We start from the raw sequence: 15,940 nt of genomic DNA, 5'->3' as shown, positions 1-15,940 counted from the left end.
GCGATTTTTTGGACTACTTTCAGTTTTTGTTTGATTGTTCATGGATCTCTTAGGTCGTAGATGTGAAACTGACATGGACTTGTATTAAGAGCTTATAGGCTCAGTACCCTTATAGGCTACTTTGTTACTTTTACTATGACTTTAGATATGTCTTATAAGTGAAGGATCTTGCTAATTCCATTATTTTCTATAATTTTTGAATGTAGTAACATGGGAAATTAATCGATAACTAGGGACTCGCTTTGAGTGATGAAATACCTCTGAAACTATTATCTGATTGAAACCTCTTCTCCATAGTCCAAATAATAATTAAAGAGGTTAATCATAAAATTGCTTTTCTATGCAATTGACCCACATTTGCCAAGTTCTTTTGAGGGACACAAGTATCTACTGTATCATTGAAACTTGATGTTTCTGACCCAGCTTGTCTTACACAGGGAAACCTTGCAGCCTTGCTAATCTAGCTTGGCAATGCATAGTCCTGCAATTGAATGATCATATTGATTACAACATCGGATTTCTGTTATATCAATGTTTAGTTAGGGCATAGAAGAGATTTGAATTTCATAACTTTTTCTTCTTATACTTTGATCCCATCTGACAACTCTTTTGTGGACAATGCAGAAGCATAAGTGCATCCCATTAGAAGACCTTGCTGCAGAATTCAAACTCCGCACTCAGGTTCTTATTTATATATTTATAACTTTGTGTATTATACATCCATATGTACACGCACATGAATGGACAGAGGCACTTGTTCCAGTTAGTGATGTGTTTTGTATGTCTTGCTTTCATGAGATGACTATGCTTCCTACCTAAATGCTATTAGCTTAGGATACTTTTACCCGTACTGACTTTGGATATGTCCTATAAGTGAAGTATATCTTATAATATTTAATAGAATTATTTTTTTAAATAATTGGAGACATGTATTCCATTTTAATTTATAGTGGCATACTGCATAACAAGCATTTGGCTTTACTGTCAGACCCTCCGAATACAGCAACTGCATTTTGAGAAGCATGATATTCAATAGAGATGTGAATTTTATGATGGGAATGACTTATTCTGTTTGAGTTATGATTGTGGATAATGCTGTATGATTCATGAAATAGGAAACTATAGATTTGCCTATAGGGTTAGGGTCTGCCCATAGACAATGCCTAATGAGTACGGCATCCATTTATAATTTTGTTCATGGCAGTTGAAGTGACCTGGGTCCTTGGGCACTCTTCAAATTGCCTCCGCTCAATGGATCCAACAGTGCTGTTCACAAGAGGAGGGGGCCAAACAGATCAAGCCTGTTGAGAGCTTCAAACATAGCTCCTTACAAGGATATCTTTAATGGAGCCTTCCATGTCCAAATCAAACCTGATTCAAATCATCGCATTGGTGTCTTTAGAGGCTTTTGTGCCCTGCAACTATTGTGGCAAAATAGCTTTAATTCTACCAATGTGCTGCTTTTGGTCATGCTTTAAGTTGCAAACTTAACATAGATTCAGGGACTTATCCATATAAAAATTACAAAGCCTAGTGAATGTTGCATCCACTTTGGCTCTTCCTGCCCTCCGTCAACATACACACTTGACATGATTCAACCTTTGAATCATTGTTAATGGAATATAACACCACCTATTTTTGTTACAAGAAATGGGAGATTTATGTCGAATTAGCAAAAATACACGTAGAAGGATGCTACATGCGTACAAAATTTATATCCTGTCCATAAAAGAGGCCATACCCAGGTTAGGCTCCAAATTCTCATCTAGCTTATTAGGAACAAGTAAACTGAAGAAAATTACGACGGCTCTGGTAATATAAAGCCTGAGAAAAATTCCTAGCACCAGATGCAGTGACATCAGTAGCAATCAGCACATTAAAACACCCCTCACGAAAGCCAGCAAGAGTCCTCTCCTGCTGATTCTGTGAGATATCACCATGAAGAGGTTCGCATGTAAGTACCCGACCCAGTGCCACCAGCAAACTATCCGCATCTGACTTTCTTTGAGTGAAAAAAATACATTTTCCTCCTTTGGCATATTCAGTTAGTACCACTGCAACATGGAGATCAAGCTTGTCTACACATGTCAGCATATAGGTCAGAATGAACAAGGGATAATATGGCTACTCTTTAGTGACCAGAGGACAAATATGGCTATGGCTACAGATAAGCTCTATTATAGAGAAGCAAATTTTGTAACCAAGTGCGATGTTAGGTTTTGGTGGATTACTTTTTTTTTCTTTTTTTTTGTATAGATGATATTGCAGCCGAGAAATATTATGTTTAGTATGAGAATAGCTCAGCAGAGAACTGGCAGATTCTGCAATTCTTGGTCTCAGAAATTTATGAGAAAATTTGGGGTAGATAAAAAGCTCATCATTGTAAGTTGTATCTGATCTGAACAAAATCCCTATTAAAATGACACATGCACTGAATTTGTCTGTAAAAACATTTGCTAAGATTATGCCAGATAAATCTTTAATATGATTTTTCCTGTTCATAGTTTTTATTTTTTCACCAAAGAACTCCAGGTAAACGCTCCACTATTGGCAATTTTAATAAGGGGTCATTTTGGCTATATAATCTTCATGATTTCTCTTGCGGTATTTCAATATGATTGGTAATTTAAAAAAAAATTGAGGCTTGCTGTTCAGACCATTTAGGACTAACTCTTTGCCATGCTCAAGTAAGACCTGGTAAGGTCTTTTTGGGACCAATTCATACAGCCAAGCACATTTTAGGAGACAAAAAGAACATTATATTATCCGTTCAATATAAGTAATAGTTACAAGCATCTCAAAAGAAATAACAAATAGACAACCCATTTTCCTTCCTACATAATTGCCAAACCATAATAATCAACCCAAAACATACATATTGTAGAAATATAGTTGCCTCTTAGTTGTATGTAGTTAATCCAAAATCAATATCCTCAACCATACTTTTACAACTTGCCAACTGGCATGCTAGGTCTCCAAGAACTGAAATATCCATCCAAGATTATTGAGACTCGAGAGAATGAAATTCCAGACAATGTCAATAGTGGTCTTTTTTGTTTGTTCATTCCAGCCTGTCCACCTGATTCACCTCACACAAATCTGAATCATGATCTTACCAGCTCCCTGGATTAATGCCAACACTTTCCATTTTGTTGGCAGTTCTCACATATAGCCAAGCTGCTGTTAACAGTTCTTATGTAATGACATGTTGCTCTATCTTGTGTATTTGCCTCTGTTTAGGAGAGTGGACTCTAAAGTTGTTACAACGCGATATTTTCTGGCATTCATGTAATACGCAGATAGTTGTGTATTGTTTGCAGGGCTTCAGATTTAACGATCTCTGCTTCTTTGTGATCTTCTTGTAATCATGTGTTGTTCTATCCATAAACAAAAAATTTCGTTCATTGCTCCTCAAAGTAAATTGCCAAAAGTTTTGTGTAATCACTTTAAATTATGAATGTAACATCAAAAGACATTGACAAATTTCTCTAAATTTCAGCATCTAACACGTTCAGAGTTTTTTCATTTACATTTAATCATATGGTAACCAAGGCACTATTGACATGTCATATGAGGTATGCCTCTAATAACTAGATATTTTCCTGGAAGGAGATATATTAGTCTTCAGATTTTGTTATCATTTGTCTTCCCCTTATTCTTGTTTTGGTAATATTTACATGTTTCTAAGATTCAAGTCTCTGCACTTTGCAGAAGGAAAAATGTATTATGCTGTACTATGCACGTTATTGTTAAGAATTATTGGTGAAAATAAATTTTCATGGCATTAGTGGAGTAATCACTCGCCCTCTTAGGGGATTGAAGAGCTTTCTCCCTTGTGGAACAAGTATAAGCATGAAGATATCTTTGTGTGGACCTCCTAAGGTACGGTTAGAATATGGCTTGCCTAATGAGCATGGTATTGCATATGAGGCTTGAGCCATGAGCTTTACTAGCTCAAAATCAAAATCAAAATTCCTTTCAAATGGAAACAAATTTTGTTCCTTAGTAGTGTGTGTTCTAAGTCCTCAGGGGAGCAAGGGCAGCAAACGAACTTCTTTCTAAAGAACTAACAGCAGATGTGTCTAAGCAAGTTGAGTTCTGCTATGTGATGAACTAGGATTTGGTGCCTATTGTATTGATGAAATTTTTGTGTTGAGGGTTTCTTTTATTTCAGATCTTCTTTTCCCAGGTTTTTTATTAGGCAAAATGTTTGTTCTTTTAAAGTAGAAATATCATTATACAGGCTTTGCTTTTATCTTTAATGAGTCAATATTTTCTTGGGCAGAATTTGGCAAAAGAAATTGTAAGATCGAGGCAAGCTATTAAGTGCCTTTATGAGAACAGGGCACAGCTGAATTCGATATCTACGCACCTTGGAGAAAGTGGTGGTAATTTTTTCTTTACTACTTGTTCTCGGATCATCCTGCATGTAGTTTAATCTCTGTTCTGTTATTGAATTTGCAGTTGTTTCTCCCTACCTTTATCTGACAATATCCATTTTTTACTATGTGTCAAGCAGTTGCAAGCTAAATATGATATTAACTAATTTGTAGTTGCTGTTCAACTTTCAGCGTTGAAGGACATTTCTGGACGTTCTCTGTATTGCTTCATCTCTGGTAACAACCTTAATCTCCTTTCCGAGTTTTTGCTTCATTTCTATTTCATCCATGGACCATGATAGAAAAGCATCTTCCATCAATTGTACATTAGCCGCTGAGCAACTATAGAGTCTTACTTGAAAGCAGAAAGTGTTTTTCATGTATTTAACATTATGTATATTATAGAAGTAAAAGACGAATCTTTTGTCATATTGTTCAAGTTCCTTTGGAGACAATGCTTAATAGTAAGTGGGTATTATGGTATACATTTTTATTTGCTGGGGCACCCACATTTGCCTAGGATTTTATAACATAAGAAAACCTTTAAATTCCTGCAAAACCTTCCTCTTGAGGATTAGATTGTGTGGATTATGTTGGGTTTTCTTCCCACAAAGACTATTAATTTGCATAGCACTGTGCAGCTTATGTTGGTTACTCACACAGCAATGTTAAATACAGATACTTTGCCTTGGCCTACTCTGTTTTGTCACTGGGCAATTCAACTTTCAGCATTGAGGGACATTTCTAGGTGTTTTCTGTATTGCTTCATCTCCGGTAACAACCTTCATCTCCTTTCCGAGTTTTTGCTTCATTTCTATTTCATCCATGGACCATGATACAAAATCCTCTTCCATCAATTGTACATTAGCCACTGAGCAACTATAGAGTCTTATAAATTTCATTCAAAATTATTTCCCAATTGAAATGATTCAGTTATATATATGCTTTCTTGATAATTTAAACTTTATTCCTTTGTGTGGATTATGTTGGGTTTTCTTCCCGCAAAGACTATTAATTTGCATAGCACTATGCAGCTTATGTTGGTTACTCACACAGTAATGTTAAATACAGATACTTTGCCTTTGCCTACCATATTTTCTCACTGGGCCATTCAACTTTCAGCATTGAAGGATATTTTCTGGACATTTCTTGTGTTTCTTCGTCTCCGGTAACAACCTTAATCTCCTTTCTGAATTTTTGCTTCATTTCTATTTCATCCATGGACCATGATAGAAAATCCTTTTCCATCAATTGTACATTGGCCACTGAGCAGCTACAGAGTCTTATAGATTTGGTTCAAAATTATTTCCTAGTTGATATGATTTAGTTATATATATGCTTTCTTGATAATTTAAACTTTATTCCTTTCTGTTAAACTAATGCAAAGTGGTGCCATCGTGCCTGTCTTGTTTCTAGTGAACAAACTCTAGAAAATCTTAGATACAAACTTCAATAGCTTTGCTTATGTCTGTCAGAATTCTTGAATAGTCATATCCCTGTATTGATATTATATTCCACTTGGCATTTTTTTTGTCATCCACACATTAAGAAAGCAGAAAACAAATACATGCATGTACATTTACATTTAGAATGCATGCGGAGATTGATTTAGGACTTTGCGTGTGCTCTCTGCTCTATGTTCAAACAGTTTCGCTTCTCTTTCCTTAGTAGCTAGGATTTTCACTGCAAAAAAGAAAGTAAACGATTGTTTATCATCTTAGATTGCATATTTAGGAATTGTTTATGTACATCACGCGATCAACCTTAAAGGCAAACTTCTTAAGAAAGATCAACTGTAAAATACATTTCAATAAACATAAAAACGCTTTGGAACCTAACGCACACCATTTAGAAGTCTAGGCTAGAGACGTGTTCCGGCGTCGTAAAGCCTGGTAACTATCACTTTCATCGTAGGTTGGGTGATTCCTCCTCTTTGAAATGACAAGTGCCAGTACGGACTTGTGCTCCCACGTGTCGTCGAGTATATATTGGGAGACCACAGTAGGCTATATCCTTTATCCTTAGGAAGCCGTGTATGCCGCCCTATCGATCGCAATGCACTGAACACAGCATTCGGGAAGATTGACTGTCGTACCATAAAAAGTATTCTGCAGTTTTGCGATTGGTTTGGTAATCCCCCTGTCTAGATATCCAGAGTAGTCACTTTCGTTCCTTTTCGGACTCCTTAAAAGAAAAGGACCATCTAAGCACTTGTCACTTCAAGCTCGTTAAAAATCGAAGGCGACTAGAGTCATCTTTAGCTTTTTCTCGACTCTTAAAAAATGAAAAAGCAAATTGTGTCCAAGTGTCATAAAATTTATTTAAATCGGAATAACCTGGACCATCTGAGCACTTGTCACTTCAGGCTCGTTAAAAATCGAAGGCGACTAGAGTCATCTTTAGCTTTTTCTCGACTCTTAAAAAATGAAAAAGCAAATTGTGTCAAAGTGTCATAAAATTTATTTAAATCGGAATAACCTCACTGTTCCCTCGTTGGTCTTAGGGTAGGAAAATGGAGTCCACCAATCAAGGATTTCCCCATGGAGGAATCCTGCTCCCTTTTCCTCTAGGGGAGATGTTGGTGCACCTCATATGGCTACATTGACCCTTCCAGGGCTTGCAATTGCCCTGCCAATATGCTTTTTCTCGACCTCTACCGTTCAAAACACCGTGATTCTTGAGCAAGCCCAAATTGAAGGCGACTAGAATCGTCCTTAGCTTTTTCTCGTCTCTTAAAAATTGAATAAGCAAGTTGTGTCAAAGTGTCATACAATTTATTCAAATCGGAATAACATCACTGCTCCCTCGTTGGTCTCAATTTGACAAAATGGAGTCCACCAATCAAGGATTTCCCCTTGGGGGAATCCTGCTCCCTTTTCCTCTAGGGGAGATGTTGGTGTACCTCATATGGCTACATTGTCCCTTCCAGGGCTTACACTTCGCCTGCTGGTATGGCTTTTCTCGACCTCTGTCGTTCAAAACACCATGATTTTTGGGCAATCAAATCAGCAACCAGATGATACTAGAGTTACCCCCAAACCTTCTATTTCATTTGTTTCTCCCTCTCCTTCCTCTGCGCTTCGTGGAAGTATGCTTAAAAAAAAAATGAACGTATAAAAGTTGTTGTTATAAATATTTTTCTTCATTATGTTTACAAGCTTAGATGCCCACTCATTTAGAAAAAAACTGAACATGCTTCTTTCAACATTTTTGTGTTTTGTTTTGTACCAGAAAATGACATCAAACCTCACTGAAAATGCAATTTCCTCAATGTTATCTGGATCAACTCATATTCAACCATACCTACAAATTGTTGAACTTGAGCCAATACAATCAATGCCAAATTCAACTCCACGATATCGTACTGCAATTTCAGACGGAACACATAAGAAACACATCATGCTTCCAAAAGATTTCAATGATCTCGTAGCAATAGGCTTGCTACAAAAGGGTTCTATTATAAATGTTAAAAGTTGGACTACCTCAGCTATTGGTCCTTCAACGTAAGTTTGTTATAAATTTCTTATTTCAAATTTAACATTTTTTTACTTATAACACAACCGCTTCTAACAGTTATTCCTTTGACTCTCATTTGTCGTGTAGATCTATAAAGCTAGTAGACTTTGAAATATCTGCTTCATATGCACCCTTAATTGGCAATCCAAAAACTATGAGTGTCCCCATCACATCTGATGAAAACTCTCCATCCTCATCGGATCCACATCCTCCATCAAAAAGGCACTGCCCTCTTCCAACTACTCCAACCCAGTCTGTTCAACCGGTTCAAATTCCCATCAAATCGTTAAACCCTTACCACTCAAACTGGTGCATAAAAGGATACGTCCAAAGGAAAACAGCTCTTCGACAGTTTCAGAATCAATACGGACCCGGTAAAGTGTTTGGTTTTGACCTGTTCGATACCGAGGGTGGAGAAATACATATTGCATGTTTCAACAATGTCGCAGATTTTTTTTTCGACAAAATCCAAAATGGAAATGTCTACATTGTTTCTAAAGGGAATGTGAAAATGGCTAATAAGCAATACAACCACTTGAACAATGACTGGGAAATTTTGTTGAATGCAACATCTACCATAGAACATGTTGTCAGTGAAAAAAAACATAATCCAACAGTGCGATTCAGTATAAAATCAATTGATGATATCATAACAACAAACGTCAACTCCATTGTTGATATTCTTGGTGTTGTCACAGACATTTCCAGTGTATGCACTATACGTAGAAAAGATGGCTCTGAAGTCAATAAACAAACAGTATAGCTTCGAGACATGTCAGGGTATAGCATAGATGCAATCTTTTGGGGAGATAATTTTCATGCCGTTTCACAGGAAATCTCCTCCCTATGTGCTACAGGAAATAACCCCATCATTGCAATCAAATCTGCACGTGTTGGGGAATTTAATGGAAAAAATATCGGCACTACAACGAGATCCATTGTTCTTGTAGATCCTGACATTGAAGAGGCCCATGCGCTAAAGTCGTGGTTTAAAAAAGAAGGCTCGACTGCTGCTTCTACATCTTTGACAACAAGCTCTCCTTTTTGCCACCAACAACAAAAAATAACAATTGCTGACATTTACAGTATGGATTCCTTAGAGAAACCAACATTTTTCCAATTAAAGGGCACAATAACAAAAATTGGTATGGATAGTTTTTACTACATTTCTTGCCCGTCGATTGTTGGTGGGAAAAAATGCATGAAAAAACTTATTCCACAAAATACCGGGGTGTGGTTCTGTCCAAAATGCAACGCTGAAGTAAGCGACTGTGATTACAAATACCTATTGAAAATCGACATACAAGATCACACTGGTGAATTGGCTTCAACTGTTGCTTTCGAAGACGCGGGCTCTACAATTCTTGGAAATAATGCCAAAGACTTCTATCTATTATCTTCAGATCCAGAACTAATCAAGGAAATTGTCTCTAGAGCTCTATGGACAGATCATATCTTCACACTATCAGTGAAGACAGAAACTTTTAAAGAAGTCCCACGATTGAAATGCGTTATCATAAAAGAAGAAAAACTGCATTTCACGACAGAATGCAAAAACATCCTTCGAGAAATTCAGAGCATCTCGACATTGTAGATAAATATTGCAGAATGTGTTCCTTGCTTTTTGGCAATTCCTATTGTCCAATTTTATAAATACAACTTTACAAGATATATTGTTGCATGTCTTCTTATGAAATTTTCTTATATACCATTGAAATAAATATTTGTTCTCCATTGTATCTAGCATTATGTTAGTAGACAAAATCACATTTTTTTCCTTTTATCAGCTTTACACATAAAACTACCTACATGTATGCAGAAAAAATACTAATACGTTCTTTCAAAAACATTTCTCAAATAAAAAAATTCACATGGCACTGTTCAGAACTTAGATTTTTTTCCCCTTCTTTCGCTTTCGCTTGCATTTTTTACCGTTCTTTCGCTTTCATACAATAACATGGTTGTTGTCTCCAAATAACATTCTTCTTTTACCCTCCCTTGCTTATAGGTACCATAAATTTTGCGAATGGCTTCTTCTTCTAATAATGAACGTGCTCGAAGATACTATGCAACAAATAAAGAACGAATAAATGCACGGCGCCGTGAGCTTTACCAAGCAAAAAAAAACATCATAGAATGTCAAAAACACAAAAAACAAAAGGGTGACCAACCTTCCTCGTCTGAAACGGCCCACCCTGAAAACAATCCTCCCTTGCAATTATCAGACTCTTTATCTTCTCAGCAAACCTCTCAAACAAATACATCCATCCCTCATTGCCCTAACCCCTCCTTTGCACATGCTTTCAGCAATGTTTATACTGATCAAGCACATCGAGATTTCCGTTCAAAGCTTGATAAACTTCCACCTAAATGCCCATGCTCCATTTGTCTTGAATCATATCCTGGAATACATATCCGCAATTCCAACCACATGTATTGCTGCTCCAGATGCGCCTCTGAAACAAAGGGTCATCGCTTCTCATTATCAAACAACATGGACCCTGGCCCTCAACCAGCTGCCCTTACGTCTCTTTCACAAATAGAAGAAATGCTCATTGCTAGGGTTAATCCTATACTGCAAGTAACACATGCACGTGGTGGCCAGTATAAATACAGTGGCCACACAATTTGTTTTCCTCAAGACATAACAAAAATCGCAAACATGTTGCCACGACGTGTTGAGCACTTGGACATCCTAATTGTCACGCGTCATAGTAATGACCATAAGGCTTATGATTTCATTGTCAGTAGACATCGCGTTCTTGCTGCATTGGAATACAAATTGGCTAATGACCCATACTATAAGAATGTTCGTATTGATTCCAATGCACTGGCGTCCTTACCAGAAATCCCCACCGATGTCTCCTCCTCCCTTCACCATTCCAATACTACAGAAACCATTGTTCGCCTTCCACTTGAACCACCCCATGAGCTCACCGAAGATTTCACAGACCCATCCGCTGGCCAAACATCATCGTTCGTACCCATCATACCCAATACAAATACAGAAATCCAAGAAATCCGCCATTATTTGCATGCTTACAACCACCAATCTGATACTACAATTGAGTGGCCAACAATTGGTTTGTCGCTAGTCAATGAATACAACACAGAAGGTCTACTCTCTATGGCTTTCCCTGCCCTTTTCCCGACAGGCGCTGCAATGCCAAATCAGCCAAGAATGAAAGCTGTGCAGTTACATGAATATGCACTTCATCTCATACGTTACTACGATAATAGATTTGGAAGCCACCCACGCTTTCGTTATTACATATATAATCTCATGATGCGGCATCACAGTCAAGCAACAGCGTCGATTTTTGTGAAAAAAAAATATCACGGATAACTTTCCAATATCTATTCAAGATCTGAACATTCGATTAGAACAATTTCCAGATGAGCAATTGGCAGAGCAAGTCATGCGATTCGGTAGCTCTTTGCGTGGAACAAGGTCATTTTGGCACAAAGCTAAAAATGAACTAATGGACATGATATCTCAACTCGGTTGCCCGACGTTCTTCTTCACATTGAGTGCAGCTGATACAAAATGGCCTGATCTTCATGCAGTCATGCCCGGATGTCTTCCTACTGATATTGGAAAACAACAAAAGTGGAGAAATGATAACATTATCTCTAACCCACATTTGACATCACTATATATGCACCATAGATTCACAGCGTTTCGTGAGATTATCTTGGAGAAACACTTGAATACAAAAGATTACTGGTACAGGTACGCATTCTACCGCATTTTTTTTCCTCCAAGAACTCTAAACAACATTCCTTACCTATTGCAAAATTATCTTACAAAAACGCATACTTGTTAGGTATGAATGGCAACATAGGGGATCTGCGCACATCCATGGTTTCCTTTGGCTAGAAAATGCACCTGATATGGAGAATCTCAACTGGGAAGACACAGAAGCAGTCGATATTGCAAGGCAGTTCTTCGACAAATATATTTCCGCTTGGAACCCTCGTGCTCCTTCGAATTCAAACCAACCAAATGCTTGGACAAATCCCGAAGACCCTTGCCTATTGTCCACACCGCAAATCTTCAGAACCAATCCTTTCAGTGATTATGAACAGCTCGTCAATTGTGTTGAACGTCACACAAAATGCTCAGAAAGCACGTGCCTAAGAAAAACTGGATCCTCACTCCAATGTCGTTATAAAGCACCGTGGGAATTACATCCAAAATCGGCCTTATTCATTGATTCCAATGGCCAAAAAACATACACCCCTACTCGGAACGATGATCGACTCAATAGCCATAACCCTACCATCCTATCTATTTGGCGTGCAAATGTTGACTGCCAACCAGTACTCTCCATACACGCTGTACAAAAATATATTGCCAAATATGCATCCAAAGCAGAAAAAAAATCTGAAAGCTTCCACGACATGCTACGTAGAATTGTCCTGGCTTCACCCATTGCTGACCCAGCAACATCCGCATTTCGAAAATTTCTTGCAGAAACCCTTGTTGATCGTGACATTGGAGCACAAGAAACCTGCCATATGCTGCAAAAATTACCGTTAACATTATGTAGTCGGCCATTCATTTCTTTAAATGTAAACCAAAAAATTCTTATGCGCCTTCCACAAACGGACACCACCTCCACTACATCCCCGCACTTCATAGATACATATATCCAGCGCCCTTCTACCCTAGAGTCCACATCACTAATAGAGTTGGCAAGATCCTGGTCATATGATCCTCGTCGCAGAACAAACAAATGGAAACAAAGGCCTACAAAAGCAATTGTTCGGGTCATACCACGTTACTCCTCCATACCATCCACAACAGAACCTTGCTATGCTGACTTTTGCAGGGTTGAACTTATGCTATACAAACCTTTTCGCCGTATCGTACAAGATATAGGAGATTCTGCTGCAGAATTCATCGCAAATTGGCAAGCATTTCGCCCATTCTACAATCCTTGGCATCAACGCCGCACACTATCTGATATTGAATCTGTCACAAATGATACCTCAACTATGAATGAAGCCAATCCAACAGACACCATGGAAATAAATGAATGGGAATTACTTTCCCAATTACACCCTACAAATGAGCTTCTCATAAACGACCTTGACATGCTTGGTCTTCGTGGCTTTGATGACACCCATAACTGGAATCATACCACTATCCCATTGGATCTACAAAATAATGCAATACAATTCATTGAGAATAGCCGCTCCATCCACCGCATTCTTCAAACACATCAACATACCCTGCCGACCCTTACTACATTATCTCCAATGCAAAGAAAAGCTCTAAATATTATTCTTAATCATTTTGCTAGGAAGGATTATTTACCCGCTCTCAGAATGATAATACAAGGCACTGCTGGTACGGGAAAATCCCTCCTTATTAATTGCATCAAAGATATGCTCATAGGCCTTGCAAGCCTGGGACCTTCACCGATCATGCTCCTCGCCCCTACAGGGGTTGCTGCCTTCAACATACAAGCATCGACAATCCATTCTGCTTTGCACCTTCCTATAAAGGATCTTATGCCGTTAGAAGGTAGTGCTCTTGCAAAATTCCAAGAAGAACTCAGGCATATAAGATACATACTAATCGATGAAATGTGCTTCATTGGGCCAAAGCTTCTCAGCCATATTGATGAACGTCTTCGCGAGGCATTTCCCCACCAAAGAAACACTCCTTTCGGTGGTTGTTCCATAATATTGGTTGGTGATCTCGGTCAACTACCACCCGTCAAAGACATACCTCTATATGCAGGGACGAGCCACGAAAGCGCACTGTGGAACACCTTCAACACAGTCATCACATTAGACACAATATTTCGTCAACAAGGCGACGACATCGCCCAGGTTACTTTCAGGAACATTCTGCAGAACATTAGAGATGCAAATCCAACAATCGACGACTACAACGTACTCATGTCGCGCACAGATTCCTATTTATCAGAAGAAGAAATATGTTCATTCCATGATTCCATGCATCTATTTCCAACAAATGCTCAAACAACGGTCCATAATAAGCAAATGATGAAATCTCTAAACACTCCTATTGCACGATCCATTGCTGAAGATGACAACACATATTCCAGTCTTTCCTCTGAAGTTGAGCAACTTGAGCGAATTGTATTGCTATGCAATGGCGAAAAAGTTATGTTGACTTCCAACCTTTGGGTTTCAGCCGGTCTTGTTAATGGTTCCCTTGGAAAAATTGTAACCATCTTTTACAAAGAATCAACTGCACCACCACAAATTCCAACATTTGTTGTCGTAGATTTCCCCAAGTACATTGGGCCTCCTTGGGATGAAAGAAACCCCACTCACTTGCCTATTCCAGCAGTAAAAAGAAATGGTCGTGCACAAATTCCACTGAAGATGGCTTGGGCTTTAACCATACATAAATCTCAAGGTATGACCCTTCCAAAAGCAACAATTGACATTGGAAAAACAGAACGTCAAGGTCTCACATTCATAGCTATTTCAAGAGTGCCTTCTCTACAAGATCTCCGGATTAACCCCGCATTCAGTTTCGATCGTTACAGTAAAATGAAGGACAACAAAAACACTCGCAGAAAACACGCAGAAGAAATTCTCCGTTCAATGCCACCTCCGGATAATCTGCTCCAACCCGTACTTTGACATCACCAAAAGGTTTCCTCCATTTATTTAACTCATTCTCTTTCATAACATACTTTTCATATCTTTCAACAACAACAAACTTTAATCAATATTAGTAAAAAAGCAAATACTAGAATGTCTTTATATTGTCTGTACATCTCATTCTAACCTTTTCTTTCTTTTGCAGCAGGCCACATGGGCTCAGAAATAACATACCTGCACAACTACATGTAGATTGGCAAGCAAAAAAACTGCATCTCCAGCTGTGCATTGACCTCCAATGGTGTTCAATATGCCGTTATTCACCATGCATCTTCCACTAACAATATATGGATCCCCATAGCAAAGGTAACTTCATTACCATTCATTCCAGATTCATTTTAACACAATTCACCTGCAGAGTGTTACTAATAAATTTCTGCAACTGATTTACATATTACTAATTCTAACAGAATATAAATTTTGCAGGTCCATTGCTGCTTCGCTGCCTCCGCCATGTTTTCGTATGACTTCAAATATGGAATGACAAGCACAATGTTCTTTAGACTATTATATTCCTTCTCGAACCTCTTTTGTTACAATTCGTTGTTTGTATTCTCCATGTCAAACTTGAAAAAGGATGTTGCAAGATCAAATACCGTTTTCATTGTTTGTTTCCTCACAACTTTTTGTGTTTTCCATTTCAATCTTTAAAAAGGATGTTACAACACACTTTGTATTTTCCATTTCAAACTTTAAAAAGGATGTTACAATACACTATTTGTATTTTCCATTTCACGCTTAAAAAAGGATGTTTCAACATCAAATACCATTTTGATAGTTCATGTCCTCACAACTATTTGTGTTTCCCGTTTCAAACTTAAAAAGGGATGTTTTGAGATCAATGCCATTTTGATAGTTTATGTCCTCACAACCATTTCATTGTCAATGGGTTTTAACATATTTTGTTTACAAAATCAATTGACTTTAGTGATTATAATTCATGTTTTCAATATATCTTCATATTAATTTGATTTTCAATTTGAATAATGGTTTCTTAAATAGCCCTTTCCAAATCAATGTGGTTGCCCGGTTGTTGTTCGCATATTAATTTAATTTCCCATTTGAATAATGATTTCTTAAATAGCCCTTTCCAAATCAATATGGATGCCCAGTTGTCGTTCGCATGGATTCATTCATTTATCTTCACCTTTAACTCCACAATTTTTTCCAACAACAAACAAAGGTCTCTAAACAGGTTCAATACATATTTATGGCTGCTTGCATTCCATTTCAGCGGTTTTAGGCATCGCTCCCTCAAATTAAAGCTCGAATTCATCGACCCTTGCTTCCAAAAAAGCCCGCAAAAGCCTATTCACGTTTCAATATTCTTCCACACACTATGCCTTACGGCGTTTCCTTTGCAACACTAGGTGCAAATGCTAGTTAATCTCCTA

The 15,940-nt window shown here is 37.9% G+C and overlaps 1 protein-coding gene across 1 annotated transcript; it reads left to right on the top strand.

Moving 5' to 3' along the window:
• Window positions 1-532: 532 nt before the first annotated feature.
• Window positions 533-15,270, top strand: LOC149242243 (uncharacterized). Its single transcript, XM_089367660.1, has 7 exons — window positions 533-681; window positions 4,286-4,388; window positions 4,572-4,616; window positions 5,058-5,153; window positions 5,451-5,547; window positions 14,692-14,852; window positions 14,973-15,270. The coding sequence occupies exons 1-6, from the start codon at window positions 619-621 to the stop codon at window positions 14,825-14,827; spliced, it is 540 nt and encodes a 179-aa protein (XP_089223786.1). The 5' UTR covers window positions 533-618; the 3' UTR covers window positions 14,828-14,852; window positions 14,973-15,270.
• The last annotated feature ends 670 nt before the right edge of the window (window positions 15,271-15,940 follow it).

Source organism: Pinus tabuliformis, chromosome 8 (assembly GCF_031772625.1).
Source record: "Pinus tabuliformis cultivar Carrire ecotype Pingquan chromosome 8, CPIR1, whole genome shotgun sequence".
Taxonomy (NCBI): Eukaryota; Viridiplantae; Streptophyta; class Pinopsida; order Pinales; family Pinaceae; genus Pinus; species Pinus tabuliformis.
The sequence above is the reverse complement of the archived record's forward strand: the minus strand, read 5'-3'. Positions and strand labels throughout refer to the sequence as shown.